The sequence below is a fragment of the Megalops cyprinoides genome, chromosome 11 (genome assembly GCF_013368585.1).
Source record: "Megalops cyprinoides isolate fMegCyp1 chromosome 11, fMegCyp1.pri, whole genome shotgun sequence".
Lineage (NCBI taxonomy): Eukaryota > Metazoa > Chordata > Actinopteri > Elopiformes > Megalopidae > Megalops > Megalops cyprinoides.
The window spans coordinates 8,580,383-8,593,876 of NC_050593.1; the positions used below are offsets into that span (position 1 = coordinate 8,580,383).

The window sequence follows — 13,494 nt, forward strand, 5'->3', positions numbered from 1 at the left end:
CTGATATGTTTCTACAGCAGCGTGGATACACACATTTAAGGTGTGGCTTTTAGGTGCCATTGGGCAGTAATTTGGCAGCGTGTGTTGGGAGCAGTGCGGGAGCGCAGTGCTGTAAGGCGTGAGCTGAGCACGAGTGTGACGACGGCCATCGTCTTTCCCCTCTGCGGAGGTCGCCTGCTTTTCAGTTCCTCCCTGCCGGAAAGGAGCTGTCATAAATCTCATCAAACGCGAGACATTTCCCATTAGAATAAATGGCGGACTCTCAGAGGGGAACAAAGATTGATGGTTAAAGTTAAATTGCATTAGCTGTGCAGTTTAAATATTTAACACAGTCTTATCATAACTGTTCTTAACACTTAACGTAAAATACAGCGGCGGATGTCTTTATGTGTACGCGCGGGCATATATCTCCAGGTCATTCCAGTTTCTGTCGAAGCTGCCCAGAGGGGGCCAATCAGGCGGCTGCATGGCGCTGAGGGGGGGGCGGGGCCTCACGTCACCCTGCACATGCTCACTGGGCTGCCATTGCGGGCTGTTCTGTTAGACTGGCCTGTATGACGAGGGTCACACGGCGCCCAGAGCGAGAAAACTCGATAGAGTTTAGCGTTCGGTCGGAGAGCAGCATGCCACCTCGCTGCCCTTGGACCGAGCGCTCTAACCTGGAGGTAAACGTTTATAGCGGGATCCTCATTAAAGCTCAGCCGTTTAATACGACCAATTAAAACCGCGGCTTCATTTCCGCCGAAATGAAACCGTGCCGGGTTTTATTGGGAGCCGGGTAATGGAGTGTGTTCGATCAGTTTAACACAGGGCGATAACCCTCTCTTCTCCCCCCCCTGCACTGAGGTCAGGCCCTGCACCCTTCTGGGGGTCTGTGGCCACTGGCATTTTCGCCGCCTTCTGATCTGGGATGAGCCCAGCAGCTGCCCTTTAGCTCAGACTTGAATAGAGACAGTGTAAGCTCTGAGCTGTTTTGTGGGTCCTTGTGTTTGCCTGCTGGTTTGTCCTCTTGCAGTCAGAGTCAAGGCTGTGGTGTAGCAGTAATTTGTGGGACAGTGGGCACTGCCACACTGAGGTGCCAGAGGCTGTAAATGTGACACTGCAGTTACACTCAGTGTGTGATTCCATTTCCGTCAGCAGTGTGGTGTAGCGATAAGGAGCAGGGCTAGGAATCCCAACGTTGCTGGTTGGATTCCCCATTGGGGCACCGCTGATAAGGGCAAGGCTCTTAACCCACAATTGCCTTAATAAATATCCAACTGTAGAAATGGATAAAAATGTTACCTATGTAAGTCGCTCTGGGTAAGAGCGTCTCTTAAATGACAATAATTAAATGTAATGTAATGATGGAGTAGTAAGAAGCAGACCTGAGAGAACAAGGGTCAAAGTGCATAAAGAATTTTACAAATTGACGTGTGTCAACAGCAGAATATTTTTGAACACATATATTTTACTAGGTAAACGCGGTCAAAAGTATCATTTGCAATAGCCAATACTGTTGCGTGTCAGTTTATTTTGTGGTACATCTTTTCATATGATCCAGGCCATGGACAATCTCACACTTACCCTCATTTCCACCATAATCTCATGATTAAAAGGAAATGGTTTCCATTCTGTTGTCTGTTTTAAGGTATGTAACACTGCGAATACGAGGTGTCTGTGTTGATACAGCACTGTACGCCCATGACAAAGACAGGAGCTTAGCGAAACACTGTGCTGTAGTTTCACCTTCCCCTTGAGGCAGAGGGTCATACAGTCTGCACGGGTGAACAGCTCCACCTCAAGTGCACACACAAGTTGTTTGCTCAAGACAGAAGACCAACAGGCTGAAAGCTGCTCCGGTTGCCATGGGAGCCTTTTCGTCTCTTGACCCGTTCATAAACGCAACATCTGAGACGCTCCCATCTCTGTGAAATGGAAAGACGGGAGAGAAATGGCGTCGTGCGAGGAGAGCAGAGAACGTACAGCCCGTCCACAGAAGAGTGATGTCACTTCCTCCTGAGGACAGCTCGGTTTGGAGGGAACCTCTTTGTGTCCACAGGGTTATGGAAGTGTGTGCTTTTAATGGCCCTGTTCTATTTTAATGCTTGATTTGCAGTGCCAGCCACTGTGCCTAAAGTTCTTATTTTATTATGGTAGCTAACATTTGCTTATTTATTTATTATTACTTTTTGATAAATTGATGTTTTCATCGTTCAGAGTTCATTAAGTTTAAATGGTCAGTTATGAAAATTGTTTTTTGCCACTGATCATCTGTCCCTGGCTGCTTTTACAGAAGACTTAGATATTCAGTGTTTCCCATATTGGACAGTGTATTGATCATAGTTATAATGTTGCATTTTTAGGTTGATATTTTAAGACCAGGCTTCATTTCTGTTGGTGTATGTGGAGAAGCTGGCTGACACGTCTCACATAAATGAGCAGAAAAGAGCAAAGGTTGAAAAAAAAGGGTTTTTTTTTTTCAAGTTTTAAAGTTTTTAAAACTCAACAAACAAAGAGCTGGGAAACCAGCCTTAGCAAACCAACAGCAGGAACAAAATGAGCTTCTTCACTCTCCAGCCAGACACCTGTATTTAATAAGCCTTCAGTTAGGCAGGTGTGGATTGTTAGCCAATAGGCTGGCTCCCAGGCAAATAAAAAAAATACGAACAATTGAACATGAATTTGATGAAGTTTATGAAGTAATATCTCCTACTGGTCAGTTTGAATTTGATTGTTAGAAGAAGAAGTGGTCTTGAACATTTAACAAATGATTACCACAATGAACTGACATTCAGTTTCTTGGGGGAGGTAAAGGCTCTCCTTCACAGTGTACTATAACGAAAAATACAAAGTGCTGATTACTAGGCCTATTAGAAAGTGTTAGCCTAGCCACCAATGTTGAGATTGTGGATTTTGGTAAATATAGCTATATTACCAGTGTTTTTGCTATTTTTTGTGTTTTCCTGAATAGTCTTCATTCAAGCAGATAGCCTGTCCTCCCCTCTCTGGTGGGTAAAGAGTACTGTAAAAATAAGTAACTTTAATTCACTTTTCAATTTCATGAATTGTAAAAGAACTTTTTTGATGTGAAATAAATAAAACTGGGGAAAAATTATAAAAAGAGAAGAATGATTCAGTCTATGTATCTGTAGACTGTATTCTGGAATAAATGCTGTAAAGGCTCTGTACTTTGGGCAATAAGCAATGGCAGCCAGGGATTTCAGCAGTGAATTCCACCGCTGAACCCACTCTCACACTGCCTGCCATTATTTCCTCGCGGTGCCCCAACACGGCCCCTGCTGCGGCCATATCCAGGCCCATACGGACAGCCGCCCCCCTCCCCCAGCCTCCCCCGCCCCCCCGCAGCAGATCGATGGCGAGCGTTTGAGCCTCCCTCCGCGGGCCGGCCGTGATTAGGCCGAGAGGACGAGCCGGGATCAATAGCTGCCGCGTGGCGAGGCTAACTGACGTGGCCCTTTCGATACGATAACAGCCCCGTCCGGGGGAAGAATAATGAAGCGCTCCCACCACAGCGCCGTAATAATCGTGAAATAATTGCCGGACCTGTAGTCGTAACAAATCTCCCCCCCCTCCTCGCACGAAGGGACAGCTCCAGAAGGACAGTGGGGGCCCCCGCACGGGGCGAGACGGATGGGAGAATCACGGGCCCGGCTCGCTCCCCTGCATCAGCATTATTACGAATTATGGACTGCTGTACCCGGACGCCTGGGCCCGGACGTTGGGCTCCTGATACTCCAATTACTCTCTTCCCGCGCTGCCTCTCAGCCCCTGCGCCCTGCAGCTGTCAGGAACGGGGAAATCGATGCCGTTTTCCTTTCAAAGCCAAACTACATTATAGTGAGGCTACTGCATGGCTAACGGCTCATCCCTGCACCCATTGCCTCCCCAGTGCGGTTGTATATCCCTCAGGAAAAACACTCATTTGTTGGTGAATATGAGTGCTTAGCCTTGGCACAGTGCCAGTGCAGCTACAGTGATATAACTGGGCATGGAGTTAGCATCTGTTATTGTCTTTTATATATGGAGAAACGTGTCCATGCATACCGTACGTAAGCTCACAGTGTTGTCTCTGTGTTAGCTACAGCTTCAGTTTAACCCCACTGGCTAATTATATTAGCTGCTGGGTGCTCTGTTCTCACATTACCTGTCTTTACCGGCCCTGGAAAACGTGCTTTTCATGTCAGGCAGAGATGAGCATTTGCCGAAATGAGAACTAACATGTGGCAGTCAGAAGATTCACAGTTGAAGCTTTATTTGGCTTTAACTATAAATTATATGACTTAATATTGTGGCTTCTCCAACAGTCCAGTCTGATCTGTGTGTGGTGCTGTGGGCTCAGTGCTGGGGTCGGAGGATAAGCTGGTCTGTCTCTGCAGCTGTTTGGGAGTGTGAGGGGGAGCATGCTTAGCTGTGTGTCCTCTGTTGCAGTGGCCCAGAAGATCGTAGCAACCCGGAAGAAGCAGCAGCTTTCCATTGGCCCGTGCAAGTCCCTCCCCAACTCCCCCAGCCACTCGTCCGTGTGCTCCGCCCCTGTGTCTGCAGTGCACATCAGCCAGGTGAGAGACTCGCAGAACACATACACACACACAGATTAGAGTATCCAGGACAAGGCAGCCTACACTCACATCTGCTTACACACATAGGCAGACATGTTTTTCTCTGTTGTTTACCCGCCCTCTGTCTTTCTCCATCGTTTCCTTTCCCCCTCTCTTAGTGCACTCTAACTGGTCACAGCTCTCTCTGGCCAGGAGTACCTCCTCTGCTTTGAGTCTTACCAACTCATTCCTATTGATTAGTCATTAGATAAGGAAGGTGCTGTCAGAAATCATTTTCATTTCAAGGGGTTTGTTTTCCTGTTTTACTGTAAAATATTGCCCGCTGCACCAGACTCAATGAGCGTTTGAGAGAGCATCATGGTACAGGTGTGTTTTGGTTTCTGCATCCTTTGCATTGCCTTTCCTGATGCTCCTTTGGGTGTCAAACCCTTGTTTGCTGGCCATAAGTGCTGTTTTCTGTGGTGTCTTTTCTCTGACCTCTTCTCCCCTTCTCACTTCTCTCCTCACTCCCCATCTCTTTCACCCACTCCCTCTCTCTCTCTTTCCTTCCCTCTCTGTTCCTTTTTCCCTGCTTCTCTATCCCCCTCTCTCCCCGTCTCCCTTTCTGTCCCTCTCTCCCTCCCTCTATCCCCTCTCTCCCTCTCCAGACCAGTAATGGTGGGGGCAGTCTGAGTGACTACTCGTCGTCAGTTCCCTCCACCCCCAGCACCAGCCAGAAGGAGCTACGCATGGAGGTCCCTCAGACCACCAACACCCCCACCCCCGTCCGCAAGCAGTCCAAGCGCCGCTCCAACCTCTTCACTGTGAGTGTCCCGTCCGCGCCCCAACTGCCCGTCCAAACTGCACCCAGTACAGCCCTCTACGAAACAAGACTGACACAGAGCACTTCATAAACTGTACCCAGTACAGCATGGGGACTGTCACAGAGTGCTGGGTAAACTGCACCCAGTACAGCGCTCTCTGTAACAGAACTGTTATGGAGTACACAGTAAACTGTACCCAGTACAGCAGTCTCTACAGTGGAATTGGTACACAGTGCCACAGTGCTTAGCAGCCTACTGAGTACATCACTGTCTGCAGTGAGTACACCACTCTCAGAGTGTCTGTCAAACTGCATCCAGTACAGAGCTGTCCATAAAAGGACTTACACAAAAAACTTTGCAAATAAGCAGCTCACCAGAAATTTATAACTAACAATTATAATAAATGTAATTTTTCAAATAAAAGATGTTTACTTCTGTGGAATTCACTCTGAGTGTTGTTATAATTTAAAGGGAGTTTTTTTAAATAGCATCATAAACTCATTATTCAGATGAAAGTGTATGTGTAACACTGACGGTAAGACCCCAGCCCCTGCTCTCCATATGATCCCCTGCGCGATGAGCTCTCGGTGAGGGCCATAGAGGAGTAGAGGGCAGGGAGCGTAGAGCTCTAACGTGTGGAAAGCGCTGGAAGCGAACGGTGAGCGCGCCGCCGTCTAACCGACAGAACCCTGTGTCTCCCCCCCCTGCAGTCTCGGAAAGGGAACGAGCCCGACAAGGAGAAGAAAGGGCTGGAGGTGCGGGCGGACAGCATCGGGAGCGGCCGCGCGATCCCAATTAAACAGGTATCTTTCCCCCCGCCGCCGCCGGCCACGCCGCGCCCTAATTGGGGGCCCCGGCAGCGCCCCTCGCCGCGGCAGAAAGTGGCCTGTGATCCGGAGAGGGACGGGAGCGGGTCCCGTTTGATGCCTTCGCCTTGATTAACAGCGAAAGCGCACACTTGACATCAATTAGAGGCATGCTCTCCTGTGTATTGAAATGAGACCATTAGAAGAGGGAGTGGGAAGGGTTCTCTCTCTCCTCTCTCTCTCTCTCTCTCTCTCTCTCTCTCTCTCTGTGGAAACGAGGCGAGGGACGGCAGATAAGCTTAATGAAGTGCCTTCTGCAGGTCGGCATATGGACCCGGCTCTTTTTCAAAGGCTGGCCTTCCCTGTGTAGCTCCGCGCTTTGATTGGGGCCTCGGCAGGGGGGCTGGCGCGCCAGCGGTCCAGGATAGGTTGTTTGAGTTGGCCTTAATTTGTCGCGAACAGCGAGAACGAGAGAGAGACCAGGGGAGGGGGGGTGGGAGGTGGGGGGTTGGTGAGGGGGGGTGGAAGGCATCTCCTGTGACTCCCAACTGGAGTGTAAGAATCAGGCAATTAGTGCAGCTAATCACGGCCTCTCATGTCAGCACAGGGGCCCTGTTTGTAATTTTCTAATGAACAAATTGCATCTCTGATTAGCGCTGCCTTTAAATGAGGTCTGTGTTTATTAGCGCGCTGCAGCTGTGATTAGCCGTCAGCCGGCTTTCGCCAGGGCCCTTTTTCTGGATCCACAGAAGGTGGCAGTCACCCCCCCCCCCACACACACACACACACACCGTCCCCGCAGAGGGGGGGCAGCCATCGAGCCGGGCGCGCTGATATCTTCGCTGCGCTGTGCGCCGCGTGCGTGTGCGAGCCGGCTTCACGGACGCTTCGCAAGCACGCCGCTTCATGCTGACAGGAACCCCGCTGAAATGAAAGTGCAGCAGCAAACGTGCCCCTCTTTCTGCTCCCCACAATGTTTCAGAGCCGAGCCCCCCCTGTGAGCTCATGCCAGATATGAGGCTCACTGATTCTCTGTCAGATTGCCTCCTCTGCCATGAACAAAAACAGACATTTTAATGACCAGCTGCAGGTGTTATGCGAATAATAATTCTTAATAAAAATAGATTAGATTCTTTCAAACCAAACTCATTACTGTGACCTGCAGCTCATGCCAGCATCTTTGAGCAGATCGCAGGTAGTTAGCGGCTTAACTTGTGACAAATTGCATCACAACAGAACCAAGTTAACTTGTTACAATAATCTATCTCTTACTTAAATATAAAGAGTGCTCAGCTCTCAACCCTGTGCTCAATCATTTTCCTATGCTAATGTAGCTGTGGACTGCTTTTCAAAACAGACTGACCATGGGAGTGTTACATCACTGATTGGACATGGGAGTGTTGCAGCTCTGGTTGGACATGGGGGATATTACAGCACTAGTTTGGTGAGGTGGGAGATGAGAGAGGAAGCAGAGCTGCACAGATGTAACCGAGCTGCGCAGAGGTAGCTGAGCTGCGCAGAGGTAAGCAGGCTGCGCAGAGGTAGCCGGGCTGCGCAGAGGTAGCCGGGCTGCACAGAGGTAAGCAGGCTGTGCAGAGGTAGCCGGGCTGCACAGAGGTAAGCAGGCTGTGCAGAGGTAGCTGAGCTGCGCAGAGGTAAGCAGGCTGCGCAGAGGTAGCCGGGCTGCACAGAGGTAAGCAGGCTGTGCAGAGGTAGCTGAGCTGCGCAGAGGTAAGCAGGCTGCGCAGAGGTAGCCGGGCTGCATCGAGGTAGCCGGGCTGCACAGGGCTAATGGTGCTGCTCAGGCATGGCTGCCTGCTGGCAGCAGGGCCCCGGCGCCCCGCGGCTCCATTTGCATAGATCTTGTTAAGTCAATGGCTGTTAATGAAGCACAAATGAGGCTGGCGAAGGTGCTGTTTGGATGGCTGGTGGCAGATGGACGCGTGTTTATGGCAGGCAGCTGTGAGGATCCTTTCAGGATGTGTTTCCGGCAGTGGGGAGGGGTGGTAGTGCTTGTGTTCCATCTTTTTTCAGCCCGTTGTTGAGTACAGGTGTTTGCCGCACCTGTCCAGCTCTGTCATAGTTTGCAGCTCAGCTCTTGGTGCCTTACCTGGCTGTCCAAGGCTGGTGCCGAATGCAGAGCCTCTCCAGCTAAATGCAGGGGGATGGATTCTGCCAATGAGCCGGGCTGTCATTCTCAAGAGTCTCATAGGAGCCAAAGCACTCGTTGCAGGGTCAGCAAGGCAAGGCGTCACGCCATGGCCGAGCCTGTGGATCATTGAAGCTGTATTATGAAACCACTGATGTCCTGTCCAGCACTAATGCCACCGAGCCCAGCCCCCCACAGCGCTGACCGAGGGTTGACCCGGTCCCCGCTCCGACCCCGCTCCCCACTCCCCCCACCAATCCTTGAGCCACAGCTGCATACACACACACAGCCTCCGACAGGGTCTCCCAAACCAGCTCAGAAGCCTCCGCGTCAGCCTGTTGGTGCGGGCCCCGGCGCCGCACGGCCCCCCTGTGTAATTGGACACCACAGAGAGGCGGTAAATGTTTCGCCAACAGTCGACGCCGAGCCTGCCACGGCCGTAATGAGCTCGCTCGCCGCCGACGAAAATACGACTGAGCAGTTTGCGCTCAGAGGCACATGACAGAAATTAATTTTGGAATTGGATGTTAATTGATTTGATAATTCCCTGTGGTCTTTCCTCTTCTGAACGCGCCCGCGTCTCTCCCGATCTTCCTCTCTGCCTCTCACGCGGTGCGGCAGGCGTCTTGGCGGCAGACCTGCTCTCTAATTAGCCGCGGCGCGGAGAGAGGGGCCTCTCTACCTGCCTTCCATTAGCACTCCTTTTACACTTGCCCTCGACGGCGCTCTCCCTCCGCTTCCCGCGTCCTAGCCGAAACTATCTCTGCCCTCTGAGTTTCTGCACAGGGTCTCTGTACGCTTTTCCCTGTGTATCAATGGCTTCAGCATTTCTTCCAGAAGAAATATTGTCTCCTCTCTTTTTACATCTTTTTTTCGGTACCAGAGACGGCCGGCTGCTAATTACTTTGGCAGATGTCTTGCGGTGTTAGCGCTTAGCGGGGCAAGATTATTGTGCCCTGTGCTGTGCTGGATCTCCGAACTCGTTCCTCGAAGGTAAATGTCGGTTAGTTATCCATTTAGCTCATCTGAAGACGATGGGATTTGCTCTGAGATGCGCGGTTGTTTGTCTGCGGAGATACCCCCAGTCAGAGCTGTGTACCTGTCTGTTTCCTGGGGGTTTTAATTCGCACTGATGGTTCGGTCGTGAGCATCTTATCGAGTTCACTGACAGATGAGAAAATGTTTCTGTTTAAATGCAAGTAGTGTGGTTGCATGGTGAAGTACAGCGATTCGGCTGCCAGACTGCTGAACTGAAGACTGTGGGCTCGAACCGTGGACTGTGTTCTGCCATTTTACCCAGAGGAAGACACCTAACCTAATGTAAATATCCAGTAAATATCCAGCTGTATGAATGGATGTTTAACGGCTATTTACTTAACCTAGTATGTGTGAATGAATAAATTTGTTTGTATGAATGAATATGCACTGTGTACATTTCAAGTAGAAAGTAAAATTTAATCTGAAGTAAATATCAAATAAATCTATTAAATATCCAGTAAAAAACTATCCAGCTGTATGAATGGCTGTATAGTGGAGTGTTGCTGGGAGAAATGGAGTCATTGATTAATAATACCAGGCTAATAAACAGCAGTGTGGAGAGCTGGCAGCTTGCGCCCCCCCCCCCGAACGCACTCGGATAGCGCTTAATGGAGCTGGGGTTCACGGGGCAGCTCTGAGATGACCCCCGCGCCCGGCGGAGCGGGGAGCGTTTGAAGCCGGAGCGGGCCCTCCACTCCTGCTGCAGTTTATTATGCCTCTGCCTGGCTCTCATTACCCGGTTATTGTTCTAAGCCTTAACTCAAGGTTACCATGTTACTTGGCTCTCAGCTACAATAAATCCTTTCAAAAAAAAAAAAAAAGAGGGGGCTTCATTAGAGGACATAGCTCATTAAAACGTGCAACCCGCTCGGCGGGCGCAGGGCCCTCGTAACAAGAGCTGGGTGGGCTCGCACTCGGTGGCAATTAGGTGGCCGACGGCAGCGTCCTTTCCAGGACGCTTGGGAGGGTACATGTGGGGAGTCAACGGGGGTCACACCCCCTGCATGCGCAAACACCCCCCCCCACAGCCGGACGAACAGTGGCTGCCGGAAAGCCGTCCCATCCTTCTCCGCTGGCGGGGGAGGCCCACCGCCCACTTCCCTCCATGTTTTTGATCAAAGGAAAAATCTCCCATAATTCCTTGCGCGGACAGGGTGAGGTGCGACGCGGTGCCGTGTTTTGACACGTCGCGAGCGTTTGTTTGCTCAGGCTGATTAGTTAATCGTCTGCTCCCAATTACGCTGGGCGCGCGGAGGGGGACCGGAGGAGCGGCGGCGTGCTGGGGCCGGACCAGCGCCGCGCAGATGGCGGGAGCGCCGCTGACAGTTGTTGCGGCGGCTAATAAATGCGCAGAGATTCACAAGCTTTGTTTACAGAACCTGTTTACTGCAAGGACTCCATCAGCATCTGTTCCTTGTTCCTAATTAGCTGCTAATTACTGGAGAGGCTTGCACTTGTCTTTGTCACCTGCCTGATGCAGGCATTTCACATTTTAACAAATTAATTTGCAGCCGTGCCGCCGTGTCCGCGACAAGAAGCTGAGAGGCAGGAGGGAAGCAGGAAGTGGAAGACAGACCGAAAGACAGAAAGCAGGAGAGATGGGACAGAGACAGGAAGTGGGAGAAGTGGAGAGACAGGAAGTAGAAGAGGGACACAGACAGGAAGTGGGAGAAGTGGAGAGACAGGAAGTAGAAGAGGGACATAGACAGCAAGTGGCTGAAGGAGAGAGACAGGAAGTAGAAGAGGGACAGAGACAGGAACAGGGAGGGGCAGAGAGACAGGAAGGGGGTCAGACAGACAGGCAGGAAGCGGGAAGGGGAGATAGGCAGAAGCAGGAATTGGGAGGAACAGGGTGCTAAGAGAGATAGGACTGGGCAGGAAAATAGCCTCATGGCGGCAGCTCATCCCGGCCATTGGAGACACCGATACCCTAGGGCGCTGTTGTTTTGAATTCATACCCACCGCCATTTTAGCTGACGCCACCATAATTGCCACAGACAAGAGGCTGGGAGCTTCCTAAAACAAGTGACTGCACATTAGCTATGGCCATTAAAAACCCTTGTAACCACTCTGGGCAGATATCAGATAACGTTACCTTCTGAAAGCGAGCGCTTTAGAATAGCCGCTAGTCTTGTCTGTCACAAAGCACATGACCTCGCAGAGACAAAGAGAGCGCTCGTCACCAGAGTGTGGCCTCCTTCATGTCAGTGTGCATGCAGCGAGCGTAGACACGCTGACCGTGTGAATGCATAGGACCGTGGTCACTGCAAGCATAGACATACTGACCGCCCGTGTCTCCTTAAAGTCACGACTGCACAACACACCTATAGCGGTCTTTGATGCGCCCCTGCACTTACCCAGCAGTAGCAGATTCAAGACATTTAGCAAACTGACTGGCTGCGGTCTTTTTTTGGTCAAAGAAAGCCATTCGTCTTCCAACCCTGCTTATTTTCTGGTACAGTGGATTGTGTCAAGAAGATATTTATACTCATATTATTAAATGGGACTGTTTCTTTGACTGTGTCATGTGGGCCTTCTATAAGTCATGATAAAGATAGCAACTGAACTTTTGTGCTTTTGGCTGCTTAATGATGGTGCAGCTGTTGCTTAAAGGTCATTGGATGCGTACATTTCCAGTGCGCAAGTCTTTGCAAATCAAAACGTAGCCTAAGTGCTAATACACACAGAATGCATATTGCGGTAAGGACATCTTAGAATTTTTAAAAAATTATTTATTTATTTATTTATATATATGGGGAGAAAATGAGGGAAAATATCTAATTCCGTTATACACAGATACACAGTTGCATATCTCCCCAGTACGCAATACAAAGGTCCATTACTTATGAAGGGAAGTATGGGTAACTTGGCAGGCACAGTATGGAGTTCGGTATTATATTACAGACAGAATGACCTGTTTCCAATCGTGTGCTTCTGCCACCCCCGCCTCCCCCACCCATTGATGCTCCCCTGTACCCAGCACTGGCAAACAGTGCCTCTCATGCCAGGAGTAACACTCATATGGGCTCAGACCTCTAGCCATGAAGATAAACCGGGTCTGCTAACCAGAAAAAATAACCATTAATTATAGCATAGCGGAACTCTTCCTTCGGTTAGCATTTGCGTCATGTGATGTTATTCCTTATCTTGCAGCAGGAATGTAAACTCTTTATCGTGAGGTGAAATTAGTGCAATCATTGCGCCGGCTTGTTGCGAGTAAAGACAAGTGTACGTTGTGACAGAAAGTTTGCGGCCTCTTAGCCTGGTGCTTTGTTAGGAGTTAAATTGGATGGTTAATTCGGCTCTTATTTACCCTGTAATTCATTAGTTTCTCGGCGCCATTGGCAGCAGGCAGGCTGTAATTTCACGCCTCGCAATAAAAGATGTCTCATAATCTGCTTCATTTAGCAGCGAAAGAATTTAATGAAATTAACTGCAGTCCTAATTAAGACGGTGAATATTAAAGACCTGCTATCAAGCCCTTAACGAGAGCGGCAAGATCCGCCTTCCGCCGGATTCAGAAAATATCATTTCCCCGGGAAAGGTTGTCACTGCTCAAAAGCATTCGGGGAATGATTACATTTTTGCCGCGCTAATTAACCCCTGAATTTCCCTTTTTAACACCCAGATTTCAGTACAGAGTTGGATAAAAAGATCAGAAAAGTCAAGTCTCATTTTTTTTGTGCCTAATGTTAAAATGAAATTCACACAAGAAAAGCTGAGCGGTCTCCTTATCCCTTTTGACCTCTACTCCTCCACACCTACATGTTATGAGTGGGTTGCTGGGTGTGCAAATGTTTTTTGTTTTTTTTCTGCTTGTATGTACTGGAGGGTGTTGCTACGTTATAAGGGAATGTTGCACGGGAGCTGTTTACAGTGGTGGGGAGTTGTGTAGTTGTGTGTGAGTGGCTTGTGTTACAGCAGGTGAGAACTGTGCGTTTCTCTTGTCCTGTTCCATTGCCTGTTTTGCGAGCTGTTTGAGGTGCAGGTGCTCTAGGGGAGGCTCACTGGGCTGGCCAGCATGGGTGCTCCATAATTTAGACGAGGGTGTTAACGGAAGGAACTTTGACCTCCAGAGGCCTGAATGGAGAGAGAAAGAGCAAACCGACATCCCTCCATTTGCCATTCTCTTCGCCCTC

The 13,494-nt window shown here is 49.9% G+C and overlaps 1 protein-coding gene across 5 annotated transcripts in view; it reads left to right on the top strand.

Moving 5' to 3' along the window:
- agap1 (ArfGAP with GTPase domain, ankyrin repeat and PH domain 1) overlaps positions 1–13,494 on the top strand; it is a 160,089-nt gene that overhangs the window by 83,252 nt on the left and 63,343 nt on the right. For all 5 annotated transcript variants that reach the window (XM_036540218.1, XM_036540219.1, XM_036540220.1 and 2 more), the window contains 3 exons: positions 4,432–4,559; positions 5,207–5,362; positions 6,073–6,165. In XM_036540218.1, the coding sequence (XP_036396111.1) occupies positions 4,432–4,559; positions 5,207–5,362; positions 6,073–6,165 (377 nt within the window). The remainder of the gene's footprint in view (positions 1–4,431; positions 4,560–5,206; positions 5,363–6,072; positions 6,166–13,494) is intronic.